Source organism: Myotis yumanensis, unplaced genomic scaffold (genome assembly GCF_028538775.1).
Source record: "Myotis yumanensis isolate MYYU_CA2020_CCGP unplaced genomic scaffold, mMyoYum1.0.hap1 SCAF_74, whole genome shotgun sequence".
Classification (NCBI taxonomy): Eukaryota; Metazoa; Chordata; class Mammalia; order Chiroptera; family Vespertilionidae; genus Myotis; species Myotis yumanensis.
Window position 1 is genome coordinate 29,133 of NW_027223825.1, and position 17,725 is coordinate 46,857.

The 17,725-nt window shown below is 46.5% G+C and overlaps 1 protein-coding gene across 1 annotated transcript in view; it reads left to right on the forward strand.

The window, feature by feature from the left end:
* Nucleotides 1–3,606: 3,606 nt before the first annotated feature.
* The window catches only part of LOC139001035 (nucleotide sugar transporter SLC35B4-like), a 34,415-nt gene continuing 20,296 nt past the window's right edge, over nucleotides 3,607–17,725 (forward strand). Inside the window, exons 1-2 of the mRNA XM_070402902.1 lie at nucleotides 3,607–3,683; nucleotides 13,447–13,560. Coding sequence (XP_070259003.1) covers nucleotides 3,607–3,683; nucleotides 13,447–13,560 — 191 coding nt within the window. The remainder of the gene's footprint in view (nucleotides 3,684–13,446; nucleotides 13,561–17,725) is intronic.

Genomic DNA, 17,725 nt, shown 5'->3' on the forward strand with positions numbered 1-17,725 from the left:
TTGTATTTTATTCAAGAACTCTGAAAAAGACCTGTTTTGTGCCGAGTCATTTTCGGGATTCATTTTACCGGTTGCTGTTTTCACCTTGACCATAATCACCCGAAAAGCTGTGGGATAAACAAACAAACAAACAAACAAAATAACTCGTTCCCTCCGATAAAACAACAACAACAAAATACCCTCCTCAGAAAAAAAAGGTTGATCCCGCCTTTCCAATTTCTGAGGCTTTGGCAAGCCCAGGTGGCCAGGCCTGGACTTGGTCTCTGGGAGGGGGCCTGACCATCCATCCACAGAGTGAGCGGGGTTGGGGGAGGGTTGGGGGTGGGGGTTAGGGGCGGGGGGGGGGGGAGCAGCGGGCGTGGGCGCGGTGTCGATCATGTGGACAGGCCAGGACGTCATCTTTGGCTGTGGATTACAGAATTTGGGTGGACTGGGGCAGGGGCCGAAGAGCCCGCCCCGCCCTCTGCTGGTCGAGAAGCGTCAATGCAAGCCCCCCTCCTGCAAACGCCTGTGGGGAAAGCACAGACAGGTGACTGGACTTCCCCCATTTCTGGCTCGACCCGAGGCGGGAAGGACGTGCAGGGGGCGTTGTCTTTGAGAAGGCAGGGACTGAAGGGTGTTCATGGATGGCGACGGACCGTTCAAAGCAAGGAGTGTCCGTGCGTGACTGCGGATGTACACGCACAGACGCACACACAAACTCCCACACCCACACCCACACCCACACACCTATCCCTCCCGCCTCCAATCCCCCCTCCCCCCCGCGTCCCCCGACACACACACACACACACACACACACACACACACGGGAGCACAAGATCCCGCTAACAAGATATCTGCCGAGTGAGGCACGCCTAGGAGATTTTCCGTGGCTTTGTTTCCTTTTGGCCTGTCCTGGGTCCACGGGAGCCTGTCTAAGTATGTATTGTCCCCTCTTCCACCGAGAAAAAACGGCGATGCCGTCCCGCAAGGCGTGGAGACAGAGCCCTGCAGGCCTCCTTGGGCACCTGCCCTGTCTCCCAAGTCCTCCCCCAAGCCCCGTGAGTCGCTTGTGCGGGCCAGTGGCGCCCTCTCCTGGTCCTGCAGCGCCAATGCAAGCCTCCTCTCCTCAACTTGAGGCCCAACCGGTGACGTCGGTCCTGGGGGCGGCTGATTGGTCGAGCGGGCAGCTGATTTGGCTCCTCCCACCAGCTCTGGGGCTATAAAAGAACGCAGGGCCTTCTTTGCAGAGCTTCTCAGCCCTAGGCTTGTGGTCGTGGTCGTCGTCCTCGTTCTCCAAGGGAGCTTTCAGGAGAGAGGTCTCGCCAAGACCCGGTCCCGGGACATAGAAGCCGCGAGAGCACCTGGCTAGAGCCTGGCTGGGCTGCTGATCCACTGAACGCTGTCTCGGTGTCATTTCTTCTTCACCGACCCGTCCACACCCTTGGGAACCCCTGGGCCTGGACCCCAAGCTCTGGGAGAGCCCCGGCGCCGCGCGGGAAGGAAGTGAAGGACCGGCGTGCCTCCGCACGGGCTCGATCCGAGGCTGATTCGGGGCCCGCCATGGCCGACAAAATCCACATGTCACTGGACGACATCATTCGGCTGGACCGGAGCCAGCGGGACGGCCATGGCCGGGGCCGCGGCCGCGGCCGCGGCGGGGCCGGGGGCGGGGACCGAGGCGGGGACCCAGGCTGGGACCGAGGCCGGGCCGGCTCCCAGGGAGGCCGCGGCGGGGGCAGGGACCGAGGCAGGGCCGGCTCCCAGGGAGGCCCCCGCGGTGGCGGAGCGCAGGCCGCCGCCGCCGCCGCCCCCGCCCCCGCCCCCGAGAGCTGGGGCGGCGGGCCCTTCCGGAACAGGGCGGCCCTCGGCCGAGGCAGGAACCGGCCGGCGCCCTACAGCAGGCCGAGACAGCTTCCCGACCAGTGGCACCACGACCGCTTCCGCAGGGCCTTCGGCAGGGGCGCCGGCCTGATGACCGGGGGGAAGCTGCTGCTGTCCAACCTGGACTTCGGAGTGTCCGACGCGGACATCCAGCAGCTGTTTGCGGAGTTCGGGCCTCTGAAGCACGCCGCTGTCCATTACGACCGCTCTGGCCGCAGCCTGGGAACAGCCCACGTGCACTTTGAGCGCAAGGCAGACGCCCTGGAAGCCAGGAAGCAGTACAACGGCGTCCCTTTGGATGGCCGTCCCCTCCACATCCAGATCCTCACCTCGAAGATAGTCACGCAGCCCAGGCCGGTACCGAGTGTCAACAGAGGCTGGGTGGCTACAAACCGAGGATCTGGAGGCTTCGGCGGCGGCGGCGGCGGCGGCGGCGGCGGCGGCGGCGGCGGCACTCAGGGCCGCTCCCGCGGAGGCAACCTGCGTACAGGCAGGCGCACTGGCCGCCATTCAGAGCCACAGATCTCGGCGGAGGAGTTGGACTCCCAGCTGGACGCTTACAACTCGATGAGGGGCCCCAAGCGGTTGGACGCCAAGCAGGACGCTTACAGCGCGATGAGGGGCACCCAGCAGTTGGACGCCCAAAAGGGCGCTTACAACTCGATGAGGGACACCAAAAGGATGGACGCCCACCTGGGCGCTTACCATGCCATGAGGGACACCAAAAAGTTGGACGCCCAGAAGCACGCTTACAGCTCCATGAGGGACACCGTGGAGTTGGACTCCCAGCTGGACGCTGACAGCGCGATGAAGGACGCCGAGGACTTGGACGCCCTGCTGGACGATGACGATGCGATGATGGACACCAGCTAAAGCTCCAGCAAGTCAGTGTGCGCGAGGACGGCCGGGGACCTGGGGCCAATGATGGAGTTGTTTCTTCTGTTTGGAAATAGGATTTAAAACTCCTGGAAAGATTTTTCATTAACTTGTAGTTTATTCAATAACTCTGAAAAAGACCTGTTTTGTGCAGAGTCATTTTCGGGATTCATTTTACCGGTTGCTGTTTTCACCTGGACTATAATTACCCGAAAAGGTGTCGGATAAACAAACACACACACACAGACACACACACATTCACACACACACACACACAGGCACACACACTAGAGCACTGGGTCCTGCTAACAGAATATCTGCCGATTGAGGCATTCCTAGGAGATTTTCCGTGACTTTGTTTCCTTTTGGCCCGTCCTGGACCCACGGGAGCTTGTCTAAATATGTATGGTCCCCTCTTCCACCGAGAAAAAATGGCGCTGTGTTTGTTGAGACTGGGACACTTGCAACCCTCTCTGAGCCCTTGGCTTACTCGCCAGAGACCACCTAGGCAGGGTTGAACTTCACTTCCCAACAAACCCTGCGGCTTCCTATCGCGAGAGGCTTGAGGAGAATGTTGCTGCTCTCTCTTCTTGAGTGGAGTGTCCCAGCAGAGGCGGGACACCTCCCAGTACCGTGTCAAGTGCGCGGGGCATCCTGGGATATGTAGTCTGGCTGGGACCAGATCGCCCCCTCAAATGAATGTGGTCGTGGCTGATAATGAACTACAGCTCCTCTGGCTGGGAGCGTTGGTGGCGGCGCAGGTGAAGAGCAGCGCTCTGGGAAGGGACGAAGTTTTGTGCCACCGCGGAGGTAGTGGTCTAGGCGGGCGCTTCCTCCGCGTGCTCGCTCCCCTTCCCTGCGCCGGCCATGGGCCTGCTCTTTGCGGTGGGCGTGGTGTTCGCTGGCTGCTGCAGTAACGTGATCTTCCTGGAGCTCCTGGTCAGGTGAGTGCCCCCCTCGGTTCCCGGGGCTGCACGGAGAAAGCCGGAGGGGCGTCCGCACGCGTCATCCCCACGCGCCTCGGGGTCGGCTCTGCGCGCCTGGAACCCTGAGAGTCCACTCCTTCATTCTGCGCTCCGCCAGGTGTTCCACCAGATAGTTTCACAGCATCACTCGCAGAAACACTCGGGGTGTTGCTGGCATCACCCCCTTTTCACACACCGGGGGATTTAATCCGGGGGGATTTCTCACGTGACTGGCCTCAGGTTGGCAGGAACTTGTGGCAGACGCCAAGGTTCCTCTAGCTTTCTTCTCGGGTAATAATGCCATGTTTGGCTAAAGCAAAGCTTTTCGACTTATAATGCAGTCTGGTTTTGCACACGCTGCGAAGAAAGTGTCATGTGTATTAAAGTGCCTCCAAAGCATTTGATTGCTACCCTTACAGATCAGATGGCCATGAGGACTTTGCTCAAACATTACCTCTCAGTGATGTAGGTGAATCAGTTCTTATTTATGTATATAGTCCCTCTGATTGACCTAAGTGAGCATTTCCAGCTTTAAGATATTAGTCTTTAAATTGGGAGGCATGTATTTTGAGACCTAACTTTCTGAATTAAGATTGGGGTAGTGGATAAAAACAGCTGTGGTACATTTATACAGTGGATTGCTACTTGGCTGTAAAAAAGAAGGAAATCTGACCTTTTGCAACAGCATAGATGGACCTGGGGAGTATCATGCTGAGTCAAATGAGCCACTCAGAGAAAGACAAATACCATATGATCTCAGGTGTATGTGGAATATAATCAACACAATCATTTGACAAACAAAATAGAAAGAAGCATAGGTACATAACAGATTGACAGCTGTCAGAGGGGAGGAGAGTTGAGGACTGGGTGAAAAAAGGTGAATGTATTAAGAAAAAAAATATATGACACATAGAAAGGAACAACAGCATGGTGATAGCCAGGTGGAAAGGAGGAGTTGGGAGGTAGAAGTGGGCAAAGAAGAGGTAAGTGGGAACAGAAATATACTTGACTTTGGGTGGTGAGCGCTGGATGCAGGTGATGTTTTTATTGAGTTGTACACATGCATCCTGTATGGTTTTATTAACCAGTGTCACCCCAATAAATTCACTTAAAAGAGAAAAAAAGAATGGGGGTGACAAATGGAAGCTTCTAGTGGTGAGCAGGAGGTACTACACACAGATGTCAAATTTTAATGTTGCACACCTGATACTTATGCAATTTTAGCTAAACGGAAGGAAGGAAGGAAGGGAGGGAGGAAGGAAGGAAGGAGAAAAGAAAAGAGAAGAAAAGAATATAAGAAAAGAATGGCTTCACCAAAGGGAAAGTAGGATGGCATGCAAATAATGTTGAGTAATAATGTACAACATTCAATAGGTACAAACTGTTACAGAGAAAGCACCAGGTGTCCTGAAAAAGGCTCAGGACTGAAAAATCTCGAAATTATGAACTTCATTCTTGGCTCTGTCATACCCAGATTGGGTGACCTTTTCAAATCATTTCGCTTCTCTGGACCTCCTCCTCCTGCTGTAAAATGCTATTTATGGCGCTATCTACCATCATGTTTCTGAGTCTACACGTTATCTCCATTGACCCTCAGGACAATCTGTGTCCAGTATAGGTCAAGAATTATAATGTCTGTTTTACTGAAAATGGAACAGTTCCCAAGAAGTTAGATCGTCTTTTACTTCTTGTAAGTGGCAGAGACAAAACTGGAATCCATGGTATCTAAACTCCTAGTCCAGCGGTTCTCAACCTGTGGGTTGCAAACAATGAAAATACATCCTGCATAACAGATATTTACATTACGGTTCATAACAGTAGCAAAATTACTTAAGTAGCAACGAAAATAATTTTATGGTTAGGGGTCACCACAACATGAGGAACTGTATTAAAGGGTCGCGGCATTAGGAAGGTTGAGAACCTGTTAATTTTGAACTTGAGCAGCTTATAGGTTTTGGTCACCCAGTTTCTCATGTGGTGCTCACTAAAAATGTATTTTATTTTCTTGATACCATTGATTAAGTCATTCTGAATCAACCAGTTTATTTAAGGTAAACTCTGTGTGGGGTTAATTTTTGCAGTTACTGAGCTTGAAATTTTGTTATGCAGACAATGTTGATAAAGATCTGTCATTTGTCACTCTTTTCTTTTTAAATGATAAAGTATTTAAAAAAAGAATAGCTTATTGATTTTTAGAGAGAGAGGAAGAGAGAGAGGAACATCGATATGAAAGTGCAACATCAATCAGCTGCCTCCTGCATGCTCCCCACGGGGGGTCCAGCCCAAAACCTGGGTATGGGCCTTGACCTCGAATCTGACCAGCAGCTTTGTGTTGCACAGGAGGAGGCCCAACGAACTGAGCCACACTGGCCAGAGCCATTTGTCCTTCTTGAGAGTAGGTGGCGAGGGATATAACAATGTATCCTGCTGTAAGCTGGTACATTTCAAAGGAAGATTACTTTGGAAATCATTTTTTTTAATGATTTCTGTTCTTTTCTCTTTTTTAAAAATTTATCTTTATAGTTGAAAGTATTACATATGTCCCCCTTTTTTCCACATTGACCCCTGGCCCAGGCCTTCACTGCACTTTGTCTGTGTCCATGGGTTATGCAGATATGCATAGAAGTTCTTTGGTTAATCTCTTCCCACCCTCCATCCCCTCTAACACCCTGCCTTCTCTCTGAGATTTGTCAATTTTTTCCATGCTTCTATGCCTCTGGATCTGTTTTGTTCATCAGTTTATTTTGTTCATTACATTCCACATATGAGTGAGATCATGTGATACTTGTCTTTCTCTGACTGGCTTATTTGGCTTAGTATAATACTCTCCAGGTCCCTCCATACTATACCAAAGCGTAAGAAATCTTTCTTTTTTACTGCTGCATAGTATTACATGGTGTAAATGTACCACAGCTTTTTTTATCCACTCATCTAATTTGGGCTGTTTCCAGATCTTCGCTATTGTAAATTGTACTGCTCTGAACATAGGGGTACATACATTCTTTCTGACTGGTGTTTCAGGTTTCTTGGGATATATTCCTAGAAGTGGGATCACTGGGTCAAATGGCAGTTCCATTTTTAATTTTTTGAGGAAACTCCATACTGTTTTCCACAGTGGCTACACCAGTCTGCATTCCCACCAGCAGTGTCCTAGGGTTCCCCTTTCTCCAAATTTTCACCAGTGCTTGTCCTTTGTTGATTTGTTAATGATAGCTATTCTGACAGGTGTGAGGTGCTACCTCATTGTTGTTTTAATTTGCATCTCTCTGTTGATTAGTGACTGAGCATTTTTTCATGTGTCTCTTAGCCAGCTTTATGTCCTCTTTGGAAAAGTGTGTATTTAGGTCTTTGCCCATTTTTTAATTGGATTATTTGTAAGCAATCTATGAATTTAATGCAATTCCTTTAAAATACAAATGGCATGTTTCACTGATCTAGAACAAATATTCCAAAATTTATATGGAACCAAAAAAGACCATGAATAGCTGCAGCAATCTTGAGAAAGAAGGACAAAGTGGTAGGGATCACAATACCAGATATCAAGTTATACTACAAAGGCACTGTGCCTCAAAACAGCCTGGTGCTGGCACAAGAATGGGCATATAGATTAATGGAACAGAACAGAGAACCCAGAAATTGACCCAAGCCATTATGATCAATTAATATTTGACAAAGGAGGCAAGAACATATAATGGAGTAAAGACAGTTTCTTCAATAAGTGGTGTTGGAAAAATTGGGCAAATACATGCCAAAAAAATGAAACTAGGCCACCAACTTACACCATACACAAGAATGAAGTCAAAATGGATAAAAGACTTAAATGTAAGTCATGAAACCATAAAAATTCTGCAAGAAACCATAGGCAGCAAAATATTAGATACCTCTTATAACATGTTTGCTGATAGATCTCCTAAGCCTTAGGCAAGGAAAACAAAGGAGAAAATAAACAAATGGGACTACATCAAATAAAAAGCTTCTGTACAGCAAAAGAAATCACCAACAAATGAAAAGCGAGCTCACTGCATGGGAGAACATGTTTCCACACATATATATGGTAAGGGGTTAATTTTCAAAATATTTAAAGGACTCATACAACTTAACTAATGGAAATTGATTTTAAAATATAAAGATGTGATAAAATCAGGCCAGCCAAATAAAGGTCAGAGAAGAATAGTGTCACATTTGTGTTGAATATGCCATTACATTAAATCTTCTGAAAGGTTGTGTGAACTCAGTTACGCTAGCAGCTGAAGGTCTTCTTTACTAGTTATGAGCACTCGGCTAAATTACTTGATCTCCCTGGTCTGTTTGCTCAACAGTAAAAGTGGGGTGGGGATGTGATGGCTCCACCTGCCTCAAGTGGATTTGAAGGAGATTCACGTGCAAAGCCTGAAGCACATTCAGGCTTCCCCTCCCCTCTAACAACTTTTATTTCAGTGCAGGTCTGCCTTGTTTTATGGGTTTGTTCCTGAGAAGTTGTGGATAAATCTAACTTTATGGAATGTTTTCATGCATTATGGAAGCTTCTATTTAGAATACTTTGAATAATGTGTAAATAAATCGTCACTCATTTATCCCTTTTGTAAATCGAGATTTTTGCATACAGCAGTGGGCTTTCGTAAGGAGAGGGGTACATTTATGACTTTAATGAATGGTACATCAGATGAATAGCAGCTTTTTTCCTGATTTGCTTGGGCAACTCACGACTTCTCATGTTACAATAAAATAAGAGCTGGTTGGACTGGATGGTCTTTAAAGTTCTTTCTAGTTTTGGCCTTCTCAGAATTTGCGACTCCATCTTGGGACATCACAGCTCATAAATCTGTATAGAGCAGGAACTGTGCTTTTTATATGGCTTCCTTGGAACCCTTGGGTGCTGTAATAAATGGAAAGTAGAAACATGGAAATGCTAAAGTGAATTGCAGGGAGAAGCGAACATTTTAAATCATTTTTTCCAAATTGGAAAAACAAATGTAGGTTTTTTCTTTCTGATGTTCATGCCTATATTGAGGATCTAAAATAAAATACAGGCCACAATGCAGTGTAAAGAGAAGATGTGAATGACTGAGGGGATATGCAGCAGCTAACTGAGTAGGCAAGGTACTGTGTGTTTTACATGAGGAAAACACTCTGAAACATTTTCTTTCCCCCATTTTATTCCAATCAAGTGCCTGGTATTGAATCAAATAGAAAAGTTTCCTAAATCTAGACTATGAGATTACAAAAGGCATAAAATATATGCCCAATTCTTTCTGTGGATGAAAGGGGCCACATGCTGACCTGACAAGCTCAGGAGAGGCCTGCATGACAATTTTGCAGACTCAGAAACCTAAAGTAACCACAGAGAATGCTCTGAAATTAAACCTTAACTAAAAGCAGTTATGGTGGGCAGTTAGGTTCTAAGCCGATATCTTCACAGATAAGGTCAACCTTTACCGTAACTGAGCCTATCTGTCTTTTTGCATCTATGATAACATACCCTTGAAATGTCTGGGTAACTTGTGATTTCCCTGTATCTGAAGCCCCTAGGGCACAGCCAGGTGTGCTGGGCCCAGGACAGATACAGCAAATTCTTTCATTTATCATGTTAATTGTTCCTGCACCCACCTAAGTATGTGTCCATTTTACTTTTTATCCTATCACGTAGGTTCCCCCCCCCCCCCCCCCCCCCCCCCCCCCCGCTTCGCTTAATCCCACCTCCTTAAATCTGTCACCAATGAATTTCATGTATAAGTATGCATGTAACCCTCCCATTCTCTGGAGCACTATCTCAATTCGTTGAGGTTCTGCTTCCGGGCATATGTCGACAGTTTGGCTCAAATGAACTCACAAAAATTCTTTACAGGTTTCAATGTTTTTTTACGTTAACATTTCTCTTCAAAGTTGCTTTTTTTAAAAATAAAAATTTGCCCTGGCCCACATGGCTCGGTTGGTTGGAGCATCATTCCATCATGCACTGAATGGTCATGGGTTCGATTCCTGGTTAGATACATACCCAGGTTGTGGTTTCAATCCCCAGTAAGGGTGCATACGAGAGGCAACCAATCATGTTCCTCTCTCATGTGTATGTCTCTCTCTAAAATCAATAAAAGCATATCCTCTGGTGAGGATTTAAAAAAACTTTATATAAAAAGTTAGAATGAAATAAAATAAATTTGGATTCTTGCAAAAGAGAATTCAAAGTCAAAGAAACTGCTTGCAATTATGACTATAATTCCCAAAAATGAATTTCAACAAAACAAGTGATTTAGGGAAAAGGCTCTTAAGTTTTTACTCTGAAGTTTTAAAATGAATTAAGTTAAAGTAAATAATTCCATTGATATCTACACAACAGTGTGTTCCTAAAAAGCTCTGTAAGATCATTTTTAAAAAATGGAATTATGTGAGTGCAGTAGGGAAGTTTAACAATGCTATGGAAATAGAGCACGGAGATTAGAGTTGTCAGGGGGGTGATTGGATTTGTTGTTGGAGGTGTCCTAAATCCAGATCATGTTTACTTAAATCGAGGCATCCCCACATTCATTCAGGTGCTTGAGGGAAGGCCAGACACTGCCCAGAGAGTAGGGGCACCTTCCTCTAGTCATCCCTCTGTGGCACTGGGTCCTTACTATCTCATACTCCCTCATCCTGTCATCTAGGGGGCAGGGATCAGGTCTCATTCACATGGGAGCTTCCTGGCAGCTATCCCCTAACTTTTCCCACAGTAAGTACTCCCTAATTGTTCTTTAGTTGAATCCTAGGCTTTTGGTAAAGAGAAATGGGAGGGAAAGCCAGGAAGCTTCTTGAGCCCTCGGGCTAAGTCTTGGGCTTGGCACTTTATGTATATTTTTTTCATTACATCCTCATGACAAGGTTAAAAACATGTCCCTTTTGATTTATAGGTGAGAAGAACACGGTCAATATAAACACATTTTAAAAGGTTACTATATTCAATTGAAGACCTTCTCATATGCAAGATGCAACATTTTGGTCATCGTAGAGTCCCAGTCTGCCTTTTTCCCTGCTTGGCAGGCACTGTGGGAAGTGCTTTTCAGGGACTGGCTTATTTGCTCTGCAGTAAAACCAATGAGATAGTAGGCACTCATACTGTTCCCATTTGAAAGACAAGAAAACTAGATGTAGATAGGATAATCAACTTCCATGTCACTGGGTAAGTGACAGCTGCGTCTTGAATGTCACTGTGTATTTTTAGCCACTGGAACGCAGTAATTCTCAACCCTGTGTCAGCACATAAAGATTGCCTGTGCATCTTACACACACCTTCACCCCTCCTGTCCTTTCCCCCAGACCTACCTTAGGGTTCTCAGCTCTGGCTGCACATGAGAATCAAGTGGGAAGCTTACAAAAGTACAGGACTTACCCCAGACCAATCCAGTCCAAACTGGGAGGGGAGGCTCCCAGTGCACATGGTTTTAAGGAGCAGCCTAAGTGTGAAGACTGTGCCAGGAACTATCTAGATCTCAGGTTCCTTCTCCCCTAACTCATAGGCTAGTGGCTTTAATTAGCTCCTTCAATGAGGTAAATGTCTTACATGATTACTTATGGATTCCTGAAGCCTTTAGCCCTGTCCCTTGAACGTAAGAGGTGCTAAAAGAAATCACCGAATTGAATATAAAGCTGTAGTTTTCATAGGCAGTGGAGCCTAAAGAGTAGCAACAGCTCTGCCTTAGATGTCAGCATAGCTCCATACAAGAAAGGCTTGTGCTTAGAGCTATTTATTTTTATGCCTGATGGGTGTATTTTGGAATTTGTATGCTCAGCACTGCTATTCAATACTAAAACCACTAACAGAGGATGGAGTTTTTTTTTAATAGCGTTGTATTAATATGTAGTAATATAATTACACCCCTCTACTCAGTATCTGTGGGTAAATGCCTTGGGTGAAGGTGAAGATGCAGGATACGAAGGCTGAATTTTGTAATGTGGGGATATGGGTAGTATGGGCAACCAGGATGCTTCAGGAAAACAAGGGCAGCTAGCTGCTCACTTTGACCTTCCTCCAGTGGTTGAGCAGAGCCTCATGGAGGACAAGCTCAAGAATAACACACACGGTTTGAGTAACTCCTTTCAGCGTGCCTCAGGAGGGATTCCAGAAGGAATTCTTCTCTTGTACATTTTTCCCTAAGTCACCATGAAAGATTCCCCATCCCTTCTAGATCACTGAAGAGCTTCGATTGAATTTCATGAACATTCTGTTATGGACCAATGTTCGCGAGAGTAAGACCACCAACTCCAATTAGGTCTTAAGCAGCAAGTGAGGATTTATTGAAAAGCTGGCCAGCGGCTGCCACAGGCGTGTTCTCCCACGACAGCACTGACCCTGGTTCCATGCCAGCCTTTTATTCCCAAAAGCGGTTGGCTAAACACACACAAAGTTACCTGGGGTACATTAATCAACACTGTCCCGTTTCTCTAGCTACTAATACCAACTTGCCCCATTTCTCAGACTACCCTCGACCATAGTTGGTTCCATTTCCCCAGTAACTGCCAACATACCTGAGAGGGACATTCATAGGTTAAGAGATTTTACAAGGGGGGCTTAACTGTAACAATTCACTGAGTGCCTAATCCTGTTGTATCGTAAATCAGCGAGCTAGACAAGACACCTTAATGAGTCAATTAGTTAGGAGTCATCTTTATTGCGTGCAGGTTCAGAGCAGAATACCGCTGTCAACTTCTGAACCCCCAAACATAGAGGAAGTTCTCTCTATTTATATCTTTTGATCGCTTTGCAGATTTTACAAAGAGCTTTGTGTAGGTGATTTTTGCAGACAGTTTGTAACTTTGGATACATAATGAACAAACACTTGGCATGAGAATATGGGAATCATTGTCAGTATTCACCTATTACGTTAGACGGCTAGCTTGCAAGGTCAGACAGTTAAGTTTTTATCTTTTTCTATTATTCAAACTAAAACAATTCTTTTATAGAAGAAGGGACTATCTAAAAATAACAGAGTTGACCTACAGAATAAGAGACTGTCTAAGAATAACAAGTAGTTCAAACAGCAGTTTTCTAAAGGAGGAATTACTATGCTTCAGTATATTTGTGTTAAAGGTTATGGAGAATAGTAGACTATAGCAGTGTCCTCATTCTTTTCATTATTGCTTCTTACCACTCTCCCCACCCCCTTCTAAACCCCCCTTTTAGACATTTTTTCCTAGTCATCCCCCCACAGACACACTGTATATGGGTTTATGTACTGTACATATATCTGTACTTTATACTTACAAAATACAAAGCTTTCTCCCACCTTAAGAACCAGTTTTTGCCCCTATACAGGAGCGAAGGCAATGTCCCTGGATATGAGTCTTTGACTGACTGTAGTCTTGGAGATTGCTGGTCAGGAGGATATATAAATGTTTCTAGGAGACCTGAGCATGAGATGTATAGGCTGACTAGGATCCTAAATGAAGTCCTCTTGGTTACGTAAGTGAAGATCTCAAAAAGAACATCTGTCTGACCAACTTCCTATAGTTTACTAGGAAGGTTGTGTCATAGTTCCAGGAAGAGTGTATCAGAGTGGTCCTTCCTGATGGCCTGGAAGAGTGAAATAAGGCTTGACGTTCTTCTCTGTGAGGTATATTGCTCAATGTATGTGATCCATGGGACATGAAAACTGAGAGGACAGTGGGTAATGGAAATCTATCTCCCTGTTACTCTGAACTGTTAATATAACAGGTCATAGTGGCCTTTATCTCAGTCCTTTGTGTCTTTTTCTTTATGTCCCTCACTATGCAGAAAGCATCCAGGATGCGGGAACATTGTGACATTTGCACCATTTTTATTTATTGCTGTGGAAGGCTTCCTATTTGAAGCCAATCTGGGGAGGAAGCAGCCAGCTATTCCAATAAGGTATGTACATTGAAGTCTCTTTTAACCTTGTTTGTCTTAAAATAACATCACCTAAGAATTCAGAAACACCAGTCAGAAAGAATATATCCACCCCTATGTTCATAGCAGTGCAATTTGCACTAGCTAAGATTTGTAAACAGCCTCAATGCCCATCAGCGAGATGAGCAGATAAAAAGGCTGTGGTACCTTTACACACTGTAATGCTACACAGCTGTAAGAAAAGAAAGAACTCACCATTTGCAACAGTGGGCATGAACCTGGAGAGTATTATGCTAAGCTAAGTAAGTCAGTCAGAGAAAGATAAGTATCACATTATCTCACACATTTCTGGAATCTAATGAACAAAATAAACCAATCAAGAGGCATAAAAGCATGCAACAGGCTGACAAACTTCAGAGGGAAAGGGGGGGGGCGGTTAGGAGTGGAAGGGGAAGATTCTCTGGGGAACTTATACGCATTTATGTATAACCCAAGAACACAGACAATAGGGTGGTAAAAGCCTGGGAGAGGTGGGTACTGGGTGGAGGGGGTCAATGGGGAAAAAACACATACAGGACATTTGTAATGCTTTCAATGATAAAGAGAAATTTTTTAAAAATTAAGAGCTTTTCTGGTACTTATATAAAAGGAATATGAGATCCATTTATAAGATTTGTATCAAAGATATTAGTAGAGTTTATATTCATTTTCTGAATTTAATATGTTGTGAAACTCCAGGAGCCTATATTTAGAATAAAATTGCTGCCACAACACTTTAAATAACTGTGATGGAGACAACAGTATCTACACTAATAAAAGAGAAACATGGTAATTAGCGTATGACTGCTACCCTTCCCATTGGCTAATCAGCGTATCCTTATGCAAATTAACTGTCAGCCAAGATGGCGGCCGACAGCCATGCACTGAAGCGAGCAGGGACGTTTGCTTGCTCCAGTGACTGTGGACTCCAACGTTCCCCCGCCTAACTTGCTGGACTCTCAGCTGCAACTCTAAGCAACTATGTACTATGTTGCAAATAAGAAGCTAAACAAAACCCCAGAAACCAGCTGGACTGAAAGCCAGCCGGACCGCAACATTGCATCGATGTTTCCAGCAGCGAGGCGGCCTCAGAGCTAAAGCTGGCCGAGCCCTGAGGCCTCGGCTACTGAAAGCAGGTATCTGGTTTGTTTGGGTTCTATAATCGAAACACTGTTTCAACTTCAGTTATGAGATCCCAGCTGGCTGAAAGCAGGTTTCTGGGTTTTGTTTAGCTTCTATATTTGTAACATTGTTTCTTAGAGTGCAAGCTCAGAGGCCGGCAGCGGCAGGCGGGGAACATTGGCTTCCTCCATCACTGAAGCAAGCAAGCCTCCTGTTCACTTCAAGCTGCCTGTCTGCTGGCCGCCATCTTGGCTGGCATTTAATTTGCATATTGCCCTGATTAGCCAATGGGAAGGGTAGCAGAGTTACGGCTAATTACCATGTCTCTCTTTTATTAGATAGGATAGGATGTCCCTATTTCCCCCCCTTTGCCCTCTCTACCCAGTTCTTGTGCCCCACTTCTCTCTGGCCATCACCATATTGTTGTCTGTGACCAATGTTGTGCATGTACTTTCTTTGGGGCTGGGCTGCCTCACTGCCCGGGGTCTTAAGAGCATTTTTTTTTTAACAAATGAACACAGTGAGGAATCACACACCCTTTTTTTTTTAACATGAGGCACAAAAAAAGATTCTCTTCGTGTGTGCTGCTTTACAGCTACAGGCTGAGGGGAGAATGGCTTCCAAGGAGCAGCCTTGAGGCAGTCACAGCCCCCACCACCTGGGACAGAGGACAGGGAGGCTGCAAAATGGCCTCATCCAAGCTCAGATGAATGCCTGCTCTGGGCGCTGCCCTGGACGTTCCCTGTGCCTATGGCCCGAAAGTGGGCTGAGCCCTCAAGGGAACCGTCTGCCCCAAGCCTTCCATCTTTTCAGGGCTAAAGTCTCACTCTTCCTATCAACCAAGTGTAGCAGCCGCTTAAAATCTAAGGGGTGACCCCAGAACCAAACCTCGTCTGTGCCATGAATGTGAGGCCTGGCTGCCCAGGGGTTGGGCATGACTTTAACAGCCAAGATGAGGGGAAGGGAATAAACTATGTGCAATTACAACATCTGAAGTAATATTTACATTTGAAAACCTGGGCCGGGAAGCTTGGAATGGTGTCGTGGCTGGACGACCTGCCCTTTTTCTTCACTTGCCTGAAGCCGCACCTCCTGTACCTTGCACTCCTCTCCTGCCTCTCGCATTCTGAGGCGAACACCTGGCCTCAGCACCATTCTCTCCAGACGTAGCGCCGCCCTGCTCTGAGCCACGCCCCCTCTCCATATGCAAACATGGTGGACCTTGTGCTTAGCCACGCCCCCTGCCTTTCAGTACAGAAAATGGCACCTCCCACCTTGGGCTTAAGCTTCCAGGTGAAGAGCTGCCTCCTGCTCCCCACGCGGTTCCAGATCGGGTCCCCGGGTGGCAACACAGCCCGGCTTCTAGGTCTTCTCTGATCACCAATCTCCAGTGATCAGTGATTGGAGAAGCCAAGCGGGGCAGGGAAGAGGCGGCTGCTGGCGTCCGCCTCTTCCCTGCCCTGCCCGGCTTCTCTGATCACTGGCCGCGGGGCAGGCAAAGGCAGCCCGGTTCTCCAATCATGGTCCTGGGGGCCGCCTGGGTTTCCAATCACTGTCAGCAGCAGGCGGCTTCTTCCGTCCTTCCCCTTTTGCCTCCCAGCATTGCACCTACATATGCAAATTAACCGTCATCTTTGTTGACAATTAATTTGCATATCGCCCTGATTAGCCAATGGGAATCGTAGCGAAGGTATGGTCAATTACCATGTTTGTCTATTATTAGTGTAGACTAGAAGCCTGGTGCACAAAATTTGTGCAAGGATAGGCCTTCCTTCCCCTGGCTTCCGGCACCGGCTTCCCTCTGGCACCCTTGACTCAGGCTTCTCTTGCATCCTGGCTTTGTCCAGAAGGTCGTCAGGAAGGACATCCGGTCTAATTAGCATAGTATGTTTTTATTATTATAGATACTAGAGGCCCAGTGGAAGAAATTTGTGTATGGTTGGGGGTCCCCTCAGCCCAGCCTGCACCCTCTCCATTCCGGGAATGTCTGACTTCTGGTTTAGGCCTGATCCCTGGGCCTAAACTGGCAGTTGGACATCCCTCTCACAATTCGGGACTGCTGGCTCCTAACTGCTCACCTGCCTGATTGCCTCTAACTGCCTCCTTTGCCAGCCTGGTCTCCCCCAACTCCCCCCCCCCCCCACCCCACTAGCCTGTTCACCCCTAACTGCCCTCCTGGCCAGCCTGATCATCTCTTCCTGCCTCCCTCTGCTGGCCTGGTCACCCCTAACTGATCCCCCCTCCCCCCGCCAGCCTGGTCGCCCCAACTGCCTCCTCCCCCACCAGCCTGGTCACCCCATGCAGCCCGCTGTTCAGTCATTTGGTCATCCCTCACTAACCCCCCCTGCTGGCCTGGTTGCCCACGCAGCCTTCTATTCATTCATTTGGTTGTCCCTCAGTAACCCCCTTGCCGGGCTTGTCGCCCCACACAGCCTTTTCGGTCATCAGCCCGGTTGTTTTGGTAGTGAAAGCTTTTTATATATTAGGATATATATATATATATATATATATATATATATATATATATATATTCAATTTTTTCTCCGATTGAATGTATTAGGTTGAATAAAATGAAATTACTGACATTCAATCCTTTTTGACCTACAAAAGTATGGTAATTTCATGTGGTTGAATGTGATATGTATAAAAGGCATCTTAATTTTATTTGGTATAACCTGGTATGTATGAAAGGCATTGTAAAAGTATTTTGTAGTTCAAAGTGGGTTCATACAAAAGTAAAACTATTTAATTAATTTGTTTATTTGCATTTATCCCTTTATTTTTCTAAGGTACTAGGGTTACTGGATTTTCTTTTTAGCTTTTGTGTGGTTCTTTTTATCTATAGATCTATAAGTCTTAAAAACTGGGGCCCTGGTTTTTTTTTTAAATATATTTTATTGATTTTTTACAGAGAGAGAGGGAGAGAGATAGAGAGCTAGAAACACCGATGAGAGAGAAACATCGATCAGCTGCCTCCTGCACATCTCCCACTGGGGATGTGCCTGCAACCCAGGTACATGCCCTT